This window comes from Pseudophryne corroboree, chromosome 11, assembly GCF_028390025.1.
Source record: "Pseudophryne corroboree isolate aPseCor3 chromosome 11, aPseCor3.hap2, whole genome shotgun sequence".
NCBI classification, from domain to species: Eukaryota; Metazoa; Chordata; class Amphibia; order Anura; family Myobatrachidae; genus Pseudophryne; species Pseudophryne corroboree.
Window position 1 is genome coordinate 102,159,193 of NC_086454.1, and position 20,653 is coordinate 102,179,845.

At 44.9% G+C, this 20,653-nt stretch overlaps 1 protein-coding gene across 1 annotated transcript in view; it reads left to right on the forward strand.

Moving 5' to 3' along the window:
- The first annotated feature begins 1,583 nt into the window (after positions 1-1,583).
- Positions 1,584-20,653, forward strand: part of LOC134968989 (cathepsin D-like) — a 39,466-nt gene continuing 20,396 nt past the window's right edge. The window contains exons 1-4 of the mRNA XM_063944684.1: positions 1,584-1,790; positions 12,533-12,689; positions 15,012-15,135; positions 18,584-18,702. Of these exons, the coding sequence (XP_063800754.1) occupies positions 1,723-1,790; positions 12,533-12,689; positions 15,012-15,135; positions 18,584-18,702 (468 nt within the window). The 5' untranslated portion in view covers positions 1,584-1,722. The remainder of the gene's footprint in view (positions 1,791-12,532; positions 12,690-15,011; positions 15,136-18,583; positions 18,703-20,653) is intronic.

Genomic DNA, 20,653 nt, shown 5'->3' on the forward strand with positions numbered 1-20,653 from the left:
CAGTTCTGAATTAGGCCCTTTGGGGCTAATTCAGGTTGGATCGCAAATCACGTTCCGCCCGGAATTATTGCGGAGGTGCTGCGGGCGCATTCGCAGCGGGCCCTACTGCGCAAGCATCGCATTTTCTGCGGGGGGGGGGGGGCGCAGAAAATGTGGTCGCCTCTGCCTGTCAATCAGGCAGAGGCGGGAGGGTGGCGGCAACGCTCCGTTTTCAGGGAGGAAACAGAGCATTGCGGGGGCGGGGCCACCCAAACAGTGGGTTGTGCGCGCCAAACGGGGGCGTGGTGGCTACGTGACGTCACACGCAGCCGCCGCGACAGGTAAGATGGCGCTGGGACTGCTGCGGCCGCAGCTAATCTGTGTCGGCAGGAGTCAACCTTAGTTTCTGCTGACAAGCAGAAATTGCGAGGCAATTGCAATTTCTGCTTGTAGCAGGGGGGAAGGCGCCGGTCAGCATGCTGGGCGGCCCCCAGCATGCGTGCAAAAGGATAGCAAATTCTGCTGATTAGCAGAATTTGCTATCCTTACTGAATTAGGCCCTTTGTACGGTAACACAATGGGATGCACAGATAAAGAACATCGACCATTTGCATGGATACTGCCATAGCGTAAATCAGGTGCATAATAGTGCAATATGTGCTGCATTACAGGGGATATGATGAATTGTGTGATCCTGGTGGAGAGAGAGAAGTAGAAACCTGGTAGTGACCAACATATTCTTACTGGTATCCGGACTCCAGGTCGACAGCACAAAGGTCGACACACCTTAGGTCGCCGCCAATTGGTCGACACACCTTAGGTCGACATGGACAAAATGTCGACATGGACAAAATGTCGACAAGAACAAGGTCGACATGGAAAAAGGTTGACATGAGTTTTTCATGATTTTTTTCTTTTTTTGAACCTTTTCTTACTTAACGATCCACGTGAACTACTATTGGAACGGTAAAGTGTGCCGAGCGAAGCGGTAGCGGAGCGAAGGCACCATGCGAGGGGACGCGGTGCACTAATTGGGGTTCCCGGTCACTCTACGAAGAAAACGACACCAAAAAAACATAAAAAACTCATGTTGACCTTTTTCCATGTTGACCTTGTTCATGTCGACCTTTTGTCCATGTCGACCTAAGGTGTGTCGACCAATTGGCGTCGACCTAAGGTGTGTCGACCTTTGTGCTGTCGACCCTCAGTCCCAGACCCATTCTTACTGTGACAGCTACAAAGGGTTTTCAAATCTTGTAACTTGGAGAATGCACATGAGCTATATATTACTATAGTTTTTATATATTTTGAAGTACATTTCTCTGACACGCCTCTCAGATGGCGCAGTACATGTGCAGGTGTTGCTTTCCCAGTCTCTGCAATGCCTTTTCACAACTAGGCAAAGTACTTTATGTATATTTATTTTAATCAATTCAGTGAAATAAAAAAAGACACTGTATACAATATTCATAATATAAGGAATGAGAATGATAGAGAATAATGCATATGTAAATGAAGGTAGCCCTTCAGAGAATTGCATTAGAATCCTGAACGCTTTAAAGGCTCCTGGCAAGATTAGTGTGCCCAGTGCCCCCCTCCTCCTGGTCACATGACAGCTGGGTCAGCTGACACATCTCATGAGATGACTGAAAGTGCTGGGTCATTGATGACAAATGTAGAGGTAGCGGACACACTGCATATATATACAGAACAAAGCTGCAGACGCACCCTGAGGCTGTCACTATGGATCTGTCAATAGTGTGGGCTCTGCTTCTCTGTGCTTTGGTCCAGCAAGGGTCAGCACTCATCAGGTGAGAGATAGCCACTGGCACAGATTCCTTCCAGAATATAGATGTTTGTGTATAAGGACATTGTAACAACTCAGAATATTCTATAGGATATGCATCCAGATTAGCAGCTGCATAGAACTAAATGTGTGTACTGTTTTTATCCTGCTTAAAGCCAGATACTCTTTTATCTTAAGGCAAAAAGATGAATACTTTCATGTAGCTGTGATAGAGTATGTCTGGGTCTGTGTAACGAAGCGTACGTATAAACTACAGGGATTTAATATTGGGTAGTGATACTAATGTGCATTATTATAATGGGCTTATTAAACTACGTACGTGTTTATAGCCGACAACTGTCCCCAATTTGCAGGGACATTGCCAGGCTATATAGCTAGCTTGATACATAAAGAGAAGACAGATATACGCTAGGAGTGGTTCCCAGGGGAGGAGAAGAAGTCTGGAGGTATTTTATACACTAGATGCAATTCTCACTATTAATTCTTATTCCCTAATATTTCCAACATAATATTTATTTACCGGAGCATTATGCACAAGGGTAACATTCCAGTTGTAAAAGCGCAATCGAATTTGCTGCGCTATATAAGAAACTGTTAATAAATAAATACGTTAGAACATTTAAAACCTAATTAGGATTGTAGTCCTAGACCTGAGTTTCCCAAACTCCACCGTTACAGTCCAGGTTTTAAGGATATCCATGCCTGAGCACAGATGACTAAATATGTACCTCAGTTAATTTGTTTAACCATCTGGACTCAGGCATGGATATCCTTAAAACCTGGACTGTAATGGCCTAATTTGTCCTAGACTGTACAGTGCAAGAGATGGCGATATGCAGTGCATCTAGAAATTATTTTTATTAGTATTATTATTATTATATAATTTTTTTAGAATGCTCCACAAGGAGTCCGTGGCACCATACATAGTGGATGTAACACACAGGAAAATGACATTGTGCATGAGAGATCACATAGAACAGTGGGATGTAGTTATGTGACCGGCAGTCAGGTACCCAACCCAGAACAGTTATAGGCAAGTTTACATCATTATGTAGAGCATGCTTACCTACATTCTGGCTGCTCTCTGCGGGAGATAACAGCCAGGTCGGCTCAGAGGGCGGGCAGGGGAGGCTGTGACGTGGATGAGGGGGTGGACCGGAGGCGGGGTGGGGGTGGAGTCACGATGACACCTCATTTAAGCCACGCCCCCTGCTCGGTAATGCCGCGATCACCGGCATTACACTGCAGGGGGCGTGGCTATGATGACGCGATTCAGCAAGAATCGCGTCATCAACTGCCCGGACTGCCCACTTTACACACTAAGTGGGCGGACGGGCAGGGGGACCCTGCGAATCGGGAGACTTGCCTGCTCTTCCGGGGGGCCGGGAGGGTCACCAGATTTTCGAGAGCCTCCCGGCCATTCCGGGAGAGTAGGCAAGTATGATTGTAGAGACTACAGAAGAGGAGAGGGCCCTGCCCGCAGGAGCTTACATTCTAGAGACCTAATACATTCTATCATGTTGGCAACTCAGCAAGTACGATGTTATGTGCAGAAAATGTAATCATACAAGTTTACTGTATTTTTACAAGTGATTTACTTTGTGTAGCGCAGCAGTCACAAGAACCGGTCACTGAACCGTTTGCGAGGCTGCAGCTTTTAAGGGGGGATTTAAAAATGTAAAGTGCGGGAAACAGTGTTTATAGGTTGGGGAAACATGACATACCTCTCTACTTTATCAGGCTGATGAAAACTTCTATGATTAAAGCCCATAGTACCACTGGTCTCCTCAGTTCAGTATAATAGGACATACTGCAGGCCTGATTCAGAGTTGCAACTAATTCGCTCCCCAGATGGATCTGCTTGTTGGAACTGCTGATGGGACGGTGTATGCATCTCTGCTGCATCTCCACTTAGCATTTGACATAGAATTTGATGACAGATAAGAACCACTTGGCACATCTAGTCTGCCCTAAACACATGTACACTTTCGCCTTAGTGGGTGTTACTTGGTAACAGTGGTGTGTTTGCTCTAAAGCTGGGAACTCACTGGACGATATTTTAAACAATATTGACAATAACGACATTTCTGAACAACATTTCGTTCATATCGTCCAGTGTGTACGTCAACGATGTGTGCTCCCGCGGGTCGTTAATGAGGTCCTCCGGCGTCTGTACATGCAGCTTAATTTTGGCTGTGTTTTTAACAACAAGGTGCATATCGTCCAGTGTGTACGCTACAAACAACATGATATATTAGGCTGAAACCCAACAATTTGGTAATATCCAATGACTCCTGTATATCGTTGGTCGTTTGTAAAAATCGTTCAGTGTGTTTGCACTATATCGTTTGTCCTGGGCTCCAAGAAGTTCAAGGGAAATCGTTCAACGATATCATTTATGTCGTCCAGTGTGCACCCAGCATTAAAATAAGTGTGCCACAGGGGTGTCATCGGCATATAGAAGGGATTGCTTGATTTCCACAGTTGTGTATATGCAGATGTCTGGTGCGGTCGTGTAGATACGGCTGACTCGGAATACAGGTAAAGATCTGCATTTATTTCCACACGGCCACTTCGCGTGCAGCTCCCTGTATATGTCATTTTAGCAATTTTTGGTGTAGCTGACAGTCCTAGTGACTGATAGGAAGTGTGATTGTTACTTCTCTGATTAAACACCTGTAGTTCCACTGTTTGTGTATGTTGGAAAAAAGTAACAAAATACTTTTTATCGGGCTAAACAATTTTCAAGTTTATGTATCTAATATTGAGTGCTAACATTTTTATACATATGTAGGATAGTTTGCTTGCTGTCCTGCGCTAATCTTCGGATTTTACAGATAATCTAGTATGTAATTGACACCTCATTTTTGTGTTTATATATATATATATACATACAGGAATCCACTGCAGTCGCCAATCCCAGGAAAGGGGTGCACTCATGTGCTCCCCACACCTAGGTTGCGGTCCAGTGAGGTAGGTGTATGTATATATATATATATATATATATATATATATGCTGAAAGAAACGATGTACAGGTGCGCTGGTGTTCTTTCAATTAGACATTCACAGTTCACAGGTAGTAAAGCCTTGCACTGTTAGCACTGGTGTAATGGACACCACAGCAATTCCCCAGAGGCTCAGAATCCCTTTGAGCAAAAAGATACCTGGAAAAAGAATTTAGGAGAATGCGCCCATAGGAGGTCATTCCGAGTTGTTCGCACGCAAGCTGCTTTTAGCAGCTTTACACACGCTAAGCCGCCGCCTACTGGGAGTGAATCTTAGCTTCTTAAAATTGCGAACGAAAGATTCTCTAAATTGCGACCACACACCTCTTAGCAGTTTCTGAGTAGCTCCAGACTTACTCGGTATCTGCGATCAGTTCAGTGCTTGTCGTTCCTGGTTTGATGTCACAAACACACCCAGCGTTCGCCCAGACACTCCTCTGTTTCTCCAGCCACTCCCACGTTTTTCCCAGAAACTGTAGCGTTTTTTCGCACACACCCATAAAACGGCCTGTTTCCGCCCAGAAACACCCACTTCCTGTCAATCACACTCCGATCGCCAGAACGAAGAAAAAACCTCGTAATGCCGTGAGTAAAATTCCTAACTGCATAGCAAATTTACTTGGCGCAGTCGCACTGCGGACATTGCGCATGCGCATTAGCGACTAATCGCTCCGTTGCGAGAAAAAAATACAGAGCGAACAACTCGGAATGACCCCCATAGTGCAGATCATTTTTATTTTATGAATGCATCATTAAAAACAAGCAAGTCACAGGTAAGTATGTTCCCGTACCAAATAAGACCCACACTTTGGTGTGGCCTGGTGGATGGTTTTATGCTCTTAAACTGGCCCAAAGTGTGGGTCTTATTTGATACGGGAACATACTTACCTGTGACCTGCTTGTTTTTAATGATGCATTCATAAAATAAAAATGATCTGCACTATGGGCGCATTCTCCTAAATTCTTTTTCCAGATAGAGATATATATATATATATATATATATATATACACACACATACATACAGTGGTTGAAGTGAGCTGGTACGCAATGGTTTGGCATACCAGCATTTCGCCAATGACCCGGAAGTTGTTGTTTTATTTTTATACTAATAGCGCTGCACACTGCTGTTAGTGTAGGCAGCGCTGAGCAGCAGGAGGATGGGGGAGTAGTCAGCCTTACATCATTAGGTGCGGGCACCCACGTGGGTTGCGCCCGGTTCCATCACCCGGCGCCACTGGAGCTCTCTGGGCGCCCATCTGTGGTGCATCCGTTTAGCCGCTGCTTCTGGAGTCTGAGCCCGGAGCATAACTCTGCGACCTCTCCTCTATCCCCGCCATGTCTCTGTTATGAGGAGCGGTGAGTGCTTTTTCGGTTTGGTTACCTGGAGTAACGAGTATCAAGGGGCTGTACCTGGAGTAACGTGTGCAAGGGGCTGTAACTGGCATAACGTGTGCAAGGGGCTGTACCTGGCGTAACGTGTGCAAGCAGCTGTACCAGGCGTAATGTGTGCAAGGGGCTGTACCTGGAGTAACGTGTGCAAGGGGCTGTACACGGCGTAACATGTGCAAGCGGCTGTACCTGGCGTAATGTGTGCAAGGGGCTGCGCCTGACGTAACACGTGCAAGGGGTTGCACCTGGCGTAACGTGTGTAAGGGGTTCTACCTGGCATAATGTGTGTAAGGGGCTCTACCTGGCGTAATGAGTGTAAGGGGCTCTACCTTGCATAATGTGTTTAAGCAGCTGTACCTGGCGTAATGTGTGTATATGGTGAGGTACACTACACTTAAGACCACGCCCCTTTTTAGTGGCCACACTCCTTTTTAGTGGCCACATCCCCTTTTCAGCCTTCACTTTTCCATACACCCACTTCAAAATTTCCACTTCGACCACTATGTGTGTGTATATATACTGTAACACTGTAAGGGTACAAGGTGCCGTTTCCTGGGATAAATGGCAGCACGCAGCAGCTGAGGAACCACACAAGTCCAGTTTCCGGTACAACTGGCCCCAGCCAGTTTTATTATACAGAAAATAAAACAAACAGCAAAAGAAAATACCTTGCCTGTCCGGCACTGACTAAACACAAGATGTTCCTAACTATCACTAAACAAAAAAACACAGAGTTCTCCAGTACACTGTATAGCTCACTTGTATCAGGAAGCGTGTTTCTCTCACAGAGATCCTGCAGTCTTCCCAGGCAGTCTGCACTCTCTAATCAGGCCAGCAGCTCTATAACACTCTTACACAGCTGAAAGCCTGATTAGCCTTCTGTGAGGCCAAAGACCTGAACTGGGCCCAATGTCTGGAACTTGCCCCATCTCTCTTTCAGGGCCCTTACCCAGCTTTTCCAACAAACTGAAAAGGTTCTAACAAAACAATACATATTCCTAGAAGTTTTCATTTTTCTAATACATGTAAGACAAGAACCTGGGACAAACATACCTGCCCTCAAACACTATCCCAGTGTTCTTGTCACATATCCCCCTCCCCTGTTTCGACCTAGGGACCGTAACACTTGTAGCCCCTAAACAGAAGATGCGGGACAATGCATCTGCGTTGGCCAATTGTGTACCCGGCCTATGTTCGACAGTAAACTTAAAATCCTGCAACGCTAGAAACCATCTAGTTACACGAGCATTCTTGCCTCTATTTACATACATCCATTTTAAAGGGGCATGATCCGTCACTAGTCTGAATTGTCTACCCAAGAGGTAATATCTCAAGGTATCTAGTGCCCACTTAATGGCCAAAGCCTCCTTTTCCACAATGGCATACCTTTTTTCATGCTCATTGAGTTTCCTACTCAAATAAATGATAGGGTGTTCGTCCCCATCTCTGGTTTGGGACAGCACAGCCCCTATCCCTACCTCTGAGGCATCTGTCTGTACAACAAATTCTTTTTAAAAATCTGGTGTTATCAACACCGGTTGTGAACACAAAGCCACTTTTAACGCTTGTAACGCTTTTCTGCATCAGGGTTCCATTTCACCATATTTGACTGCTTCCCTTTGGTAAGGTCTGACAACGGCACCGCTGTGGTCGCAAAATTGGGAATAAACCGTCTATAGTACCCAGTTATTCCCAAAAAAGCCCTTACCTGTTTTTTATTCACTGGACGAGGCCAGTTTTGAATAGCATCAATTTTATTCAATTGGGGCCTAATCAGACCTCTGCCTATGGTGAAGCCCAAGTATTTGACCTCCTCCATTGCGAGGCAGCACTTCTTTGGGTTAGCAGTTAACCCTGCCTCTCTGATTGAGTCCAGTACTGCTTGTACTTTAACCAAATGGGACCCCCAGTCTGTACTGTGAATTACCACATCATCCAAATAGGCAGCTGCATATTTTCTATGGGGCCTCAAAATTTTATCCATCGCCCGTTGAAAGGTTGCTGGAGCCCCATGCAATCCAAAGGGTAACATCTTATACTGGTACAGCCCCTCCGGAACCGAAAAGGCTGTTTTTTCTTTTGCGCTATCAGATAAAGGTATTTGCCAGTAACCTTTGGTCAGGTCCAACGTGGTGAGAAACCTGGCTGTTCCCAGCCTTTCTATAAGCTCATCCACACGGGGCATGGGGTATGCGTCAAACTTGGACACCTCATTTAACTTACGAAAGTCATTACAGAAGCGTATGCTACCGTCGGGCTTCGGGATGAGCACTATGGGACTGGACCACTCACTGTTAGATTCCTCTATGACTCCAAGTTCTAACATGGTTTTAACTTCTTTAGAAACAGCTTCTCGCTGAGCTTCAGGAATCCTATATGGCTTTAAATGAACCCTGACCCCTGGTTCTGTGACAATGTCATGTTTTATTATGGTCGTTCGGCCAGGCAGCTCTGAAAATATCTCCCTATTTTGGATGAGAAATTCTTTAACCTGATTGTTCTGATCAGCTGATAATGTCTCGGACACCTTCACTGCGGGAAGCAACCGAGGTGAAGACACCGAAGGGCAAGGCTCCGCTGACAGAGACAACCTATCTTTCCTGGGTTTGATTAAGTTAACATGGTAGATTTGTTCGGGTTTTCTCTTTCCCGGCTGGTATACTTTGTAATTAACCTCATTCACTTTTTCCCTAATCTCAAATGGACCCTGCCATTTAGCTAGGAATTTGCTTTCCACAGTGGGTACCAAAACAAGAACTCTATCTCCAGGAGCAAATTCCCGTATCTTGGCACTCCGGTTATAGACCCTCTGTTGAGCACTTTGGGCCTGTTCCATGTGCTCTCTGACAACAGGTACCACGGCTGCAATCCTATCCTGCATTTGTGTTACATGTTCAATAACGCTTCTATAAGGAGTGGGCTGTCCTTCCCACGTCTCTTTGGCAATGTCCAGCAGCCCTCTGAGGTGTCTACCATACAACAAATCAAATGGAGAAAACCCCGTAGAGGACTGAGGAACTTCTCTGATTGCCATTAACAAGTAGGGCAACAAACAATCCCAGTTTTTCCCATCTCTCTCAACAACCTTTTTTAACATACTTTTTAATGTTTTATTAAACCTTTCCACCAACCCGTCAGTTTGGGGATGGTAGATGGACGTCCTGAGGTGAGTGACCTTAAATAATTTGCACAATTCTTTCATGATCCTTGACATAAATGGAGTACCTTGGTCAGTCAAAATTTCTTTTGGTATTCCCACTCTACTAAAAACCTGCACCAGCTCCCTAGCTATCGCCTTGGTTGTGATAGTGCGTAAAGGGACAGCCTCAGGATATCGAGTGGCATAGTCCATAATTACCAGGATATACTGATGGCCCCGAGCAGACTTTAACAAGGGCCCCACGAGATCCATGGCTATTCTGTCAAACGGGACCTCTATAATAGGCATGGGAACTAGTGGGCTCCTGAAATGGGGTCTAGGGGCATGATACTGGCATTCAGGACAGGAAGAACAATATTCAGACACTTCTTTATAAACCCCTGGCCAAAAGAACCTTTGTAAAACTCTTTCAGTGGTTTTTTCTGCCCCTAAATGTCCTGCGGTAACGTGACTATGAGCTAAATCTAGTACCGTTCTCCGATAAGGCTGGGGAACTACCAACTGTTCCACCACATCTTCACCCCTTTTGACAATGTGGTACAAGAGCTCATTACAGATGGCCATGTGGGGATACGTAACCCTGTCACCTGGTACCACAGATTCCCCATTAACAACCTTAACATTCTCTCTAGCCTTTATTAAGGTAGGATCCTTTAACTGTTCAGACGCAAAGAGATCCTTCTTTACCTCCAGGTTAGGCACGCTTTCAGTTCTAACTACTATGTCTCTGTTCCCAGCAAGAGGGTCCTCACTGGACTCCCCATCTGTCACTTCCCCAGCCAAACTAGCAAAAGGCAAAGGGTCAGAAAGTTCCGAAGACATACGTACATCCATAAAATCACCGGTATTATCAACTGGCTCTTTACTTCTCACATCTGTTGATAACCGTGATTCCCAGTTTCCAAAAATGAGGAAAATCCCTCCCTATTATGGCCTCATGCACCAAGGTGGGGACCAGTCCTACTTTAACAATTGCTGACCCACAACAAGTTTCTATATTCACTTCAGCAGTGACATAATGTTGGGTATCCCCATGTATGCAAGTTACCCCAATAGGTATTTGCTGGACCTTTAAGGGGTTCACTAACCCAGCTTTCACGAGGGTAACTAAACTTCCTGAATCTAGCAATGCCTCTACCCGGTTACCCTCTAAGAACACATTACACATTTGTTTTTCCAGCTCAGGTGAAGGTACCACAGTACAGGCTAACCTAGCAAAGAAAGACATTCTGCGACATTCAAAGGCAGCATCACATTGCATGGATTCTTGCGTGACTGGGCAATTGGCAATAACATGACCTGGCATACCACACCTAAAACATTTAATCACAAAAGCTGTGCTTTATTGATGGTATGTCGCAATTATATTTTGCGTATCAAATAAGAGATTTAAGATATAATCATCTGTGACTGTGTCGGCATTTGATGCTGAAATTTCTCTGTGTGTGCATGGAATAGGAGTCACAGATGATTATATCTTAAATCTCTTATTTGATACGCAAAATATAATTGCGACATACCATCAATAAAGCACAGCTTAGTGCCATATCTAATACAACACTGTGATCTATTCACATATTACACATAGAGTGCATAGACACAGTGTGACTTCTCTAAGTCCCTGTATATTGGTTAGACGGAAAGTTGGGGTAACCTGCAATAATAAGTGTGAACAATTTTGTCATATATACCCTATCACATAGTGACACTGTACTGGTGTTAGCAAGTAAGAGAAACACATCGGTGACACTCCCTGAAATAATTATTGCCGTTGGATACTAAAAGGCATTATTGTTAAGCTATAAGGTCCACCATAAAACTATCCACAATAAAAGGTGCATTATGAACCAGTGATGCCCACACTGTAAGCACAGTACCCGACAAGGATAGTGGTGGTACAATCAAACTATTTATAGGAGTTGCTAACCTTGAGATACAACCACTGGCTTAACAGCTGAGGATTGCAACAAACATTGTAACATTGTTCAAGACTATTCAAGTCAGTGAATAAGGAATTAAACACAGTGGCAAAGCTTTTTAATTCACAGTATTATATTTTTCACACAAACTAATACACGTGCACAATATTTCACTTATGTTTTAATGAGAATAATAAAAGTTAAATTTTAATATCATTGGTCATCTATCGTAAGGGTATTTGATCATTAGTAATTGATATAAATCCGTGTGTGCCCATAACGGGGAATACTTTTTCTGTCTTGTTTTGTACGTTACGCCATTCCCAGGAGCACCTCCCTTATATTGTATTTAAAGTATCTATACATACATATCAATGAATTAAAGGGGAAAGGACATATATCCATATACAACATAATCTAAATTTAATTAGAGGGTGTCAGTGCGACCTCTTTTTCTAGTCTATATTTTTTTTACCAATAACAACAAATAAGTGAATCTGATCAAGGTGTCTAATGTTAGACCAGGTGTTCCCAACTGCAGTCCTCAATCCACACTAACAGCCCAGGTTTTTAGAACAGCCATACTTGAGCACAGGTGACTTCATTAGTTACTCAGTTATTTTGATCTAACTGTGCTCAAGCATGGCTAACATTAAAACCTGCACTGTTAGTAGTCCATGGAGAGGTTGGGAAATACTGCACTAGATATATTGTGTGTAGAGCCGATTAATGACATGTCGTCCCAACCATCTTTTGATGTGTACACCCAATTCAGCGTTCAAAGACGTGTACTACCGATATAGCATTGGCTGACAGCACATGCGATATACTGTATCTGAAAGATAAGTCTTTAATAATGTGTAGTATGTACAGACAATCCACAGAGGAGGGAGAAAAGCCTGTGGCACCGGTATTCCGGCGGCAGCATTTCACCGCCTGTCGGGATTCCGGCGTCGGCATTGTGACCGCCGGGATCCCGACAGGCGGTCTCGTGATTGCCTCCCATGCACACAGTGTCTTTAATCACCTACTGCAACTAGGTATATATATATATATATATATATATATATAAAAATAATTATCCAACATAAAGAGGGGAATAAATAAAAAGATCAGTTTTTTGCACACCACGATCATAAAATCACAGTTTTTCTTTATACTCGGAGAATTGGTGCAGATGGAACTGTTACACGAGGTACTGCTGTGGTTTAATGTAGCAGTATGAAAGGCCCTGCAGGTTGTGATCTTTGCTTTGTTCTGCCTTTCTCCAGAATACCACTAACAAAGTTCACCTCCATCCGTCGGACGTTTTCTGAAACATCTGGGGATGTGCAGAAATTGATTGCACCTGAAGGCTACAAAAAATATTACCCAGGATTCCCACCAAATGGAGGACCCACACCAGAGATCCTGAAAAATTATCTAGATGTAAGTAACAAAGGTAGAGTGCGGTGATATAGACAGAAGAATGTAGGCTGTGTAAGTTCATGGCTGATTCTTATGATACAGTGTAGTAGACGCAGGGAGAATACATGTTGAACTTCCTTCTGCTTGTGTCAATGATGGTAATTCAGAGTTGATCGCAGCAGCAAATTTGTTAGCAGTTGGGCAAAACCACGGGGCTAATTCAGACCTGATCGTAGCCGTGCAAAATTTTGCACGGCTACGATCAGCCGCCCTGACATGCGGGGAGACACACAGCACAGGGCTAGTCCGCCCTACATGTCTGCCCCCCCCTACCCCCCGCACAGGTACAAAAGCATCGCATGGCGGTGATGCTTTTATACCTGTAGAGTAGCTCCCTACCAGCGCAGCTCCTGCACGCTGGCAGGGATCTACCCGTCGCTGTCCGGGTTGCAGCGGCTGCGTGTGACGTCATGCAGCCGCCGCGCCCCGGACTGCGCCCCCAAATCAGCGGCCTAACGCTGCTGGCCCGCCCCATCCCATCCAGCGAACACCTCTGCCTGTCAATCAGGCAGAGGTGATCGCTGGGCAGAGATGCCGATCGCAACTCTGGCATGCGCCAGTTCAGACCTGATCGCCCACAGTGCGAAAGCGCACAGCAGCGATCAGGTCTGAATTAGCCCCCATATGCACTGCAGGGGGGCAGATATAACATGTGCAGATAGAGTTAGATTTGGGTGTGGTGAGTTCAAACTGAAATCTAAATTGCAGTGTAAAAATAAAGCAGCCAGTATTTACCCTGCACAGAAATAAAATAACCGACCCACATTTAACTCTCTCTGCAAATGTTATATCTTCCCCCCCCCCCTGCAGTGCACATGGCTTTGCCCAAATGCTAACAAATTTGCTGCTGCGATCAACTCTGAATTACCCCCTATGGGGTATGCAATTCGACACAATTCGACAGTCACTTACCCTCCCGCCGGGACCCGAATTCAACATATTCAATAAAAAACGGATTCGACAGTCCCGCTGTCGAAAAACGGACCAATTGACGGATAGTGTGGTCCTGGATTCGACTTTTTGGACGGCACAAAAATGGTTAAAAAACCCTGGAAAAAATTGCGTGGGGTCCCCCCTCCTAAGCATAACCAGCTAAGGGATCCCCCGTATTTTTAGAACCAGCACCGGGCTCTGCGTCCGGTCCTGGTGCAAAAAATACAGGAAACAAAAGACGTAGGGGTCAAACGTATTTTTAACACCAGCACGGGCTCCTCTAGCTGGAGAGATAATGCCACAGCCGGGGGACACTTTTATATCGGTCCCTGCGGCCGTGGCATTAAATCCCCAACTAGTCACCCCTAGCCGGGGTACCCTGGAGGAGTGGGGACCCCTTAAATCAAGGGGTCCCCCCCCTCCAGCCACCCAAGTGCCAGGGGTGAAGCCCGAGGCTGTCCCCCCATCCAAGGGCTGCGGATGGGGGGCTGATAGCCTTGTGTCAAATAAAAGAATATTGTTTTTTTGCAGCAGAACTACAAGTCCCAGCAAGCCTCCCCCGCAAGCTGGTACTTGGAGAACCACAAGTACCAGCATGCGGGGGGAAACGGGCCTGCTGGTACCTGTAGTTCTACTGCAAAAAAAATACCCAAATAAAAACAGTACACGCACACCGTGAAAGTAAAACTTTATTACATACATGCCGACACACACATACTTACCTATGTTCACACGTCGACTCAAAGAGCCCGAGGCTGGTTATGCTTAGGAGGGGGGACCCCACGCATTTTTTTTCTTGATTTTAACCCATTCCCACCCCTTCCCACTGAAAACCGTGCTCTCTCTATTTTAGTCAGTTAAAAAAAAATATACTTTTAAAAAATATATAAATAATACTTGTTCCTCCTAATAGACAAACCAAGTAGATAATCCCTTCTAATATAAATAGATATGCTATTAGCAACAACAAAAAACACAAATAAAAACATGTTTTTAATTTTTTTTATTAGATTCCGCCAGCAAAGTGAGGCAGAATGAAATTGACGAAATTACTGTCGAAAAGCACTGTTGTCGAATCGACATTCTTCAATTGAATATACTTTTGTCGAAAAGCCGCATTTTTAACATTGCAGACATGTCGAATTTGAGTAAATGTCGAATTGCAAAAAGTCGAATCTGAAACGGCAGGTTTTATGTCGAAAAGTACTGTATTGCATTGTCGAATCCCCGTTTTTCGACTTTTGCGGCAATTCGACCGCAATTGCATATATGTCTCTACTGCAAGGGTAGATTAAGATTCACCTGCTCACCTATCCCCCCCCCCCCCCCCCCGTCCCTCCCTTCCTTCAGGCTCAGTACTATGGAGAGATTGGCATCGGATCCCCTCCACAGACATTCACCGTTGTGTTTGACACAGGATCTTCTAACCTCTGGGTACCATCAATACACTGTTCTGTGCTGGACATTGCCTGCTGTGAGTACTATGTAGTGTCAACTGTCAATACATGTACAAGAATTGTCAATCCTACTTATAAATAATCCTGTTGGATGAATGGTGGATGTTATATAACCCACTAAGGTGTCTATTTAATTACTGTCGGATTTTTAAAAAAGTTGGAAAAACATCACTTTCCAACCTTTTTGGGTCGAATTTGGATTTGACCTATTCAATTATAGTGCAGTTTTTCCGACTTTTTAAAAAATCCGACTTATTGGAAAACACGTGGATCGCCGATGCATGTGTTTTGACGGATTTGTGAGCAATTCTGACAGTTTTTTGACCCGTTTTTGACAATGTCAATCCGACTTTAAAAAAAGTTAGATCGGCATTGTCGAAAACGGGCAAAAACTTGTCTGAATTGCCTGCAAATTGAATACTGAACTGTCGGATCCTCTCCGTTGGAGAGGATCCGACAGGCATTGAATAGACCCCTTAAGGCCCGTACACACTGGCCGATATAGTTTCCGTTCTCTTGAACGGCCGATATATCGCGGGTCCGTCGGCCAGTGTGTACGGCCGATACGTCTGTGAACTCCGTCGTTTACAGATGTATCGCGTCGGCCCCTGATATATTGGCGCGTCGCTGTGTGTGTACGGCGGTCGGCCGACCGCCCGTACACCTGCTGCGGCGGCCGGCGGTGATTGACAGCTGAACTGGGCGGGCGTGTGTACATGCCCGCCCAGTTCATGACGTCAGTCCCCGACGGATCGGTCAGTGTGTATGCTCAACCCACTGCCCGATCCGTCCATAGATATATCTGCCGATCAATTGATCGGCAGATATATCTTCCAGTGTGTACCCACCTTTACTCTCTAAATACAGTTATTATCACACTGATAATGGAATCTACAATAGGTGATACGTTGTTTGCATATTAGCCCCCACAAAATCATTCCAGCTCCCCTCAAAAGTGTATTTGTCTAAGACTTTATTTTAAGTAGAATCCTGCACATATGGTCCATTTTAGTCAGATAAAGAGTATAATGTTTAACAGAATATGTCACCATTCAAGCATTGTAACTTGGAAGCCATGCTGTAACATCTAAGAAGATCTGCAATTTATGCCACTTGTCTCTTGCATCTTTTAGTACTGGTTGTTCTGAGATTATTGATGCAACTAAAGACTTTTTATATTTGAAAATACCTGTGTAAAGAAGAAACCCTGAAACTGATAGTTCAGTACATAAAACACGTAGGCAGCATTGGGTTACGACTCTGGATCAAATGACAATGACCCCCGTTCAGAACCCATTGGATCTGCTTCCTGATATTCAAAGTACTGATGTTCGGTACTTTGTGCATGTGATGTAGGAATCAGGATGGCAGCAGATTATGAGTGATTGACAGTCTGATGCCATTTTGGGGGCGGGAAAGGGACAGCGACGGCAAATGGAGGCATGTCACCGTCGTTTAGGGGGAGGGAAGAGGCCAGGGATACCCATCATTGGACGGAGATTTCCTGGTCTCAGCGACAGCCGGCTTGCGCCTCCCCATGGGTGCTGCAAGCCACCCGATGGTGAGTCAGTGATCTGATGCTGCGTCTTAGGATACAGGTCTGATCACTACTGCAGCAGGAGGCGTCTGCTTGTAATAGATGCCTCCTGCTGCATTACTATACAGAGCTATCACACTGCTTCCTAGCACCTCCAACCTCATCTGAATTGCCTCTATATGTTTTAACTAAAGATCATATTTAAAGTATAGTTGCGTTACGTAACAAAAAATGTTTAATAAACACTAAAATAAACATAACTTAGTGTACCATTCTTTTGATACAACAAAATGATTGTGAAAGAAAATACAAGGTAATTAATACATTCACCTAATGGTCATTAATTAAGTAAAACGCATGCATGAAAGGAGGCTTTTATAAATGATAAACATAGAACACAGTATTTGCAATACACAAAAACGATGTAATTATTTCAACCTTACAAAATTATCTTGCAAATATAGGGGTGAATATATAAAGCAATGAGAAGAGTGGAGAAGTGGGCCAGTGTGGAAGTTGCCCATAGAAACCAATCAGCTTCTACCTATCATTTTATAAAATGTGCTTGATAAATGCTACCTCCAAGCTGACTGGTTGCTATGGGTAACTTCTCCACTGATCCATGTCTCCACTGTTTTCGCTGCTTCATACATAAACCCGATAGTTATGTATTGTACTCTGGTAGTCTCTTGCTTAAGTTCTGTATCTGTTTTTATGGGAGAGGTTTGAACCCTTCAAGAGAGATAAAGTGGAGAAGATGCCCATATAAATCAATCAGCTTCTGGCTATCATTATCTAGCACTGTCTCTAAAATAGCAAAAGCTCATAGCTATGGACAACTTTCCCACTGTATCTCTCTCAAAGGTTTTATACATCTCTCCCTTAGGGGTATATTCAATTGAAGTCGGATCTATTCCGACATTCATTTGTCGGAATAGATCCGACCTGGGCTATTCAATGCATTATCAATTCGACTTTAAAAAAAGTCGAATTGAGATGCAGGAGCTTAGAGCCGTGGGCAGACGTGGGAGAGCAGCGCTACAGTCTCTCTGCCTCTCCCCGTCAGCGGCAGCCAGGGAGAAGTAACTGCAGCGGTGGCGGAGGACCTGTCAGGCGGTGGGGGACGATGTCAGCGGTGGCGAGGGACACATCAGCGGCAGCGAGGGACACATCAGCGGCAGCGGGGGACCTGTCAGCGGCGGCCGGGAGCCTGGTCGGGGGGCGCCCGACAGAGGTAGTGCTCTGCAGCCCGCCGCCCCACTCCCCCGTCTCATGTCTCCACATCCCTCCGCTTCCCGTCCCCGCATCACAGCCGCCGCTCACAGCAGCGTCCACCCGGCTCCAGCAAGCGAGGTCTCGCTTGCTGGAGCTGGGTGGACGCTGCTGTAAGCGGCAGCTGTGACATCCTCCAGCACTGCTCTCCCCCCGCCTGGCTGCCCGCGGCTCTCCCCGTCTGGCTGCCCGCGTTCCCCCCCCACCCCCACCCCCGTCTCCCCGCAACTCTCCCCCCTCTCCTCCACTAAGGTCCCTCATCTCAGTCCGACATTTTTTTCAAGTCGGACTGAAATGGTCGGAAACAGGGCCAAATCCTGTCGAATCTGGCCCCGTTTCCCTCAAAAGTACGTGAATCGGCAGCTATACCGCCGATTCACGTACTATTCGACAAGTCGAATTCCCCGACTTGTCGAATAAAATTAGCTGGGATTGAATAGGTCGAATCATGATTCGACCTTAAAAAGTCAAAAACTGCCGTCTTTTCGACAGACGGCAGCTTTCAACCCTAATTGAATATACCCCTTAGTGAGAATACATGTTGATGACCCCTCAGTTTTTCAGCTGGTTGCGAGTTTGAAGGTACATATGTGGGTTACAGGTTTGTAAAATAATGAACATTTCCCGAGAACGCTAAGGGTCCTCTTCTATTGCAGGGATGCACCACAAGTATGATTCTTCCAAATCATCCACCTACGTGAAGAATGGCACAGCATTCTCTATACAGTACGGCAGTGGCAGCCTGTCTGGGTACCTCAGCCAGGACACTGTGACGGTAAGTTCTATAGTCTCTTCTGTATGGCCCATGGCTGTGTCTATGAAATAAGTGCCACTTGGTAGCATGGTTTCATGATGTGCCAAAATTCTGGCACACAATGTAAAAGTACAGAAGAGATAAGGAAATATTCTTTTGTTAGCTATAGTTAATCAGTCTTCTTAAGTAGTGAGTTAGTCATCATTATTCATATAGTTGAATGGAATCAGCAAATAATTACATCAACTTCAAAAAGCACTTTAATCCGCTGAAATGCGCAGTGAGCCTTTTTGTGATTAAATAAATAGAAACGATATGTCCTGACGGCTCCAACACACAAGATGTAGGGGCTTCAAAAGATCTTCAGCAAATGCCAAATATGAAAAATCAATATTTATTACTGAGAAAACAGGATGATAAGAAAAGCAGGACGACGCATATCCTACCGCTCAGCTACTGAGTTACAGTTTCCTGAAGCTACATCAGTTGCACACACATAGAACAGACAAATATCAAATTACACGGGGAAGAATGTGTGATAGGTTGCATCTGGAAGTATACATTCTTTATAATATTCATTTTCATACAATGAGGAACTCGGTTGTATGATAAAATATAGCCACACACAATTGGCAGTGCGATGATAGTGTGATATATATACAGATGTGTCCGCATACATCATTGCTGCAGTCACAACAAACAGCCCCCTCTCAGCGCGCCAGGTCTCTTGAGACTCTGATAGCATTGGGCATCTTTTTTTGCCGAAAATGCATCTAAAGTCCCATATATACTAGAAGACTTGAAGGATGTAAAGGTTGAACAATTTGGAAGATGAGCGATTTCCCTTGAACTCCCTGCCAGACGATATTGAGTGTACACACTGAGTGATTTTACAAACGATCTGAACGACGAACGATCTGCCCTGCCGGGATTGTGGGGATTGAGCTGCATACATGGACGACTGACAACCAGAATCAAACGAGCGCGGGTGGGTGCATCATTCATCATTTGCTGTGTACACACTAGACGATTTGAGTGATAGATCGTTCAAAACCATAATTATCGCTGAAATCGATGGAAAAAAATCTTCTAGTGTGTATTGGCCCTTAGTTGGAACGGAATGTGACTAGAACACGCCAGGAGACTGTGTTGATTAATATGATATATGACACGTGTATATCTGCTACAAGTAGCAGCCGCAGCTTTTTTCCAATACATGTTCCGTTGTGCTCCATATACGGATTCCTTCACACACAATATACAAGTGTTACATATCAAATTAATTAGCACAGTCTCCTGGTGCGCCCTACTCATATTGCGTTGCAATGTATTTTTGGCAAAAAAAAATGCCCACTGTTAGCAGAGTTGCACTAGGACCTGGCAGCTCACTGGCACCAGACATCTCACGCTGCATGGCGTATTGGGGCTAGATGTGTATTAGATGTTGTTGCTACTGAAAGGTGACTGCAACCATTGCCTGGAGTCATACAGGGCTACAGTGCGGCATGTGGGAGATCTTTAATTCTCCTACCTTACACTATCTCTTCTCATTCCAACCGTACCACAGCAGTGGCAGCCACTTAGAAATGATAGCGTGCTGCTGTCTTACAGTAGTCACACACTTTCTCCATCCCCTTATCGCATGTGTAGTGGCGTTTATTAATGCAATACAATATGCATGAGTAATTGCAAAATTTTATGCAATGGACATCTTTTCAGATAAGCACTGTCGTTTGCATTGTGAGGACTTCTGGGTTGACCCAGGAGTCCTTTTGCATATGCGTGGCTGTTGGCCTGCACATGTTCAAGCTTCGGGGGAGGGACTACAAAGAGGGATCTTTCAGATCCATCTCTGGGGATTTGTGGGAAAAGGAAAAATCTATAGATGGCAATGCCTATCAGGTGCAAGCTCTGGAAAGTTTAGCTTTCTGGTGCATCCTCAACCCGTCAACCCCACTTTGGACTACACATT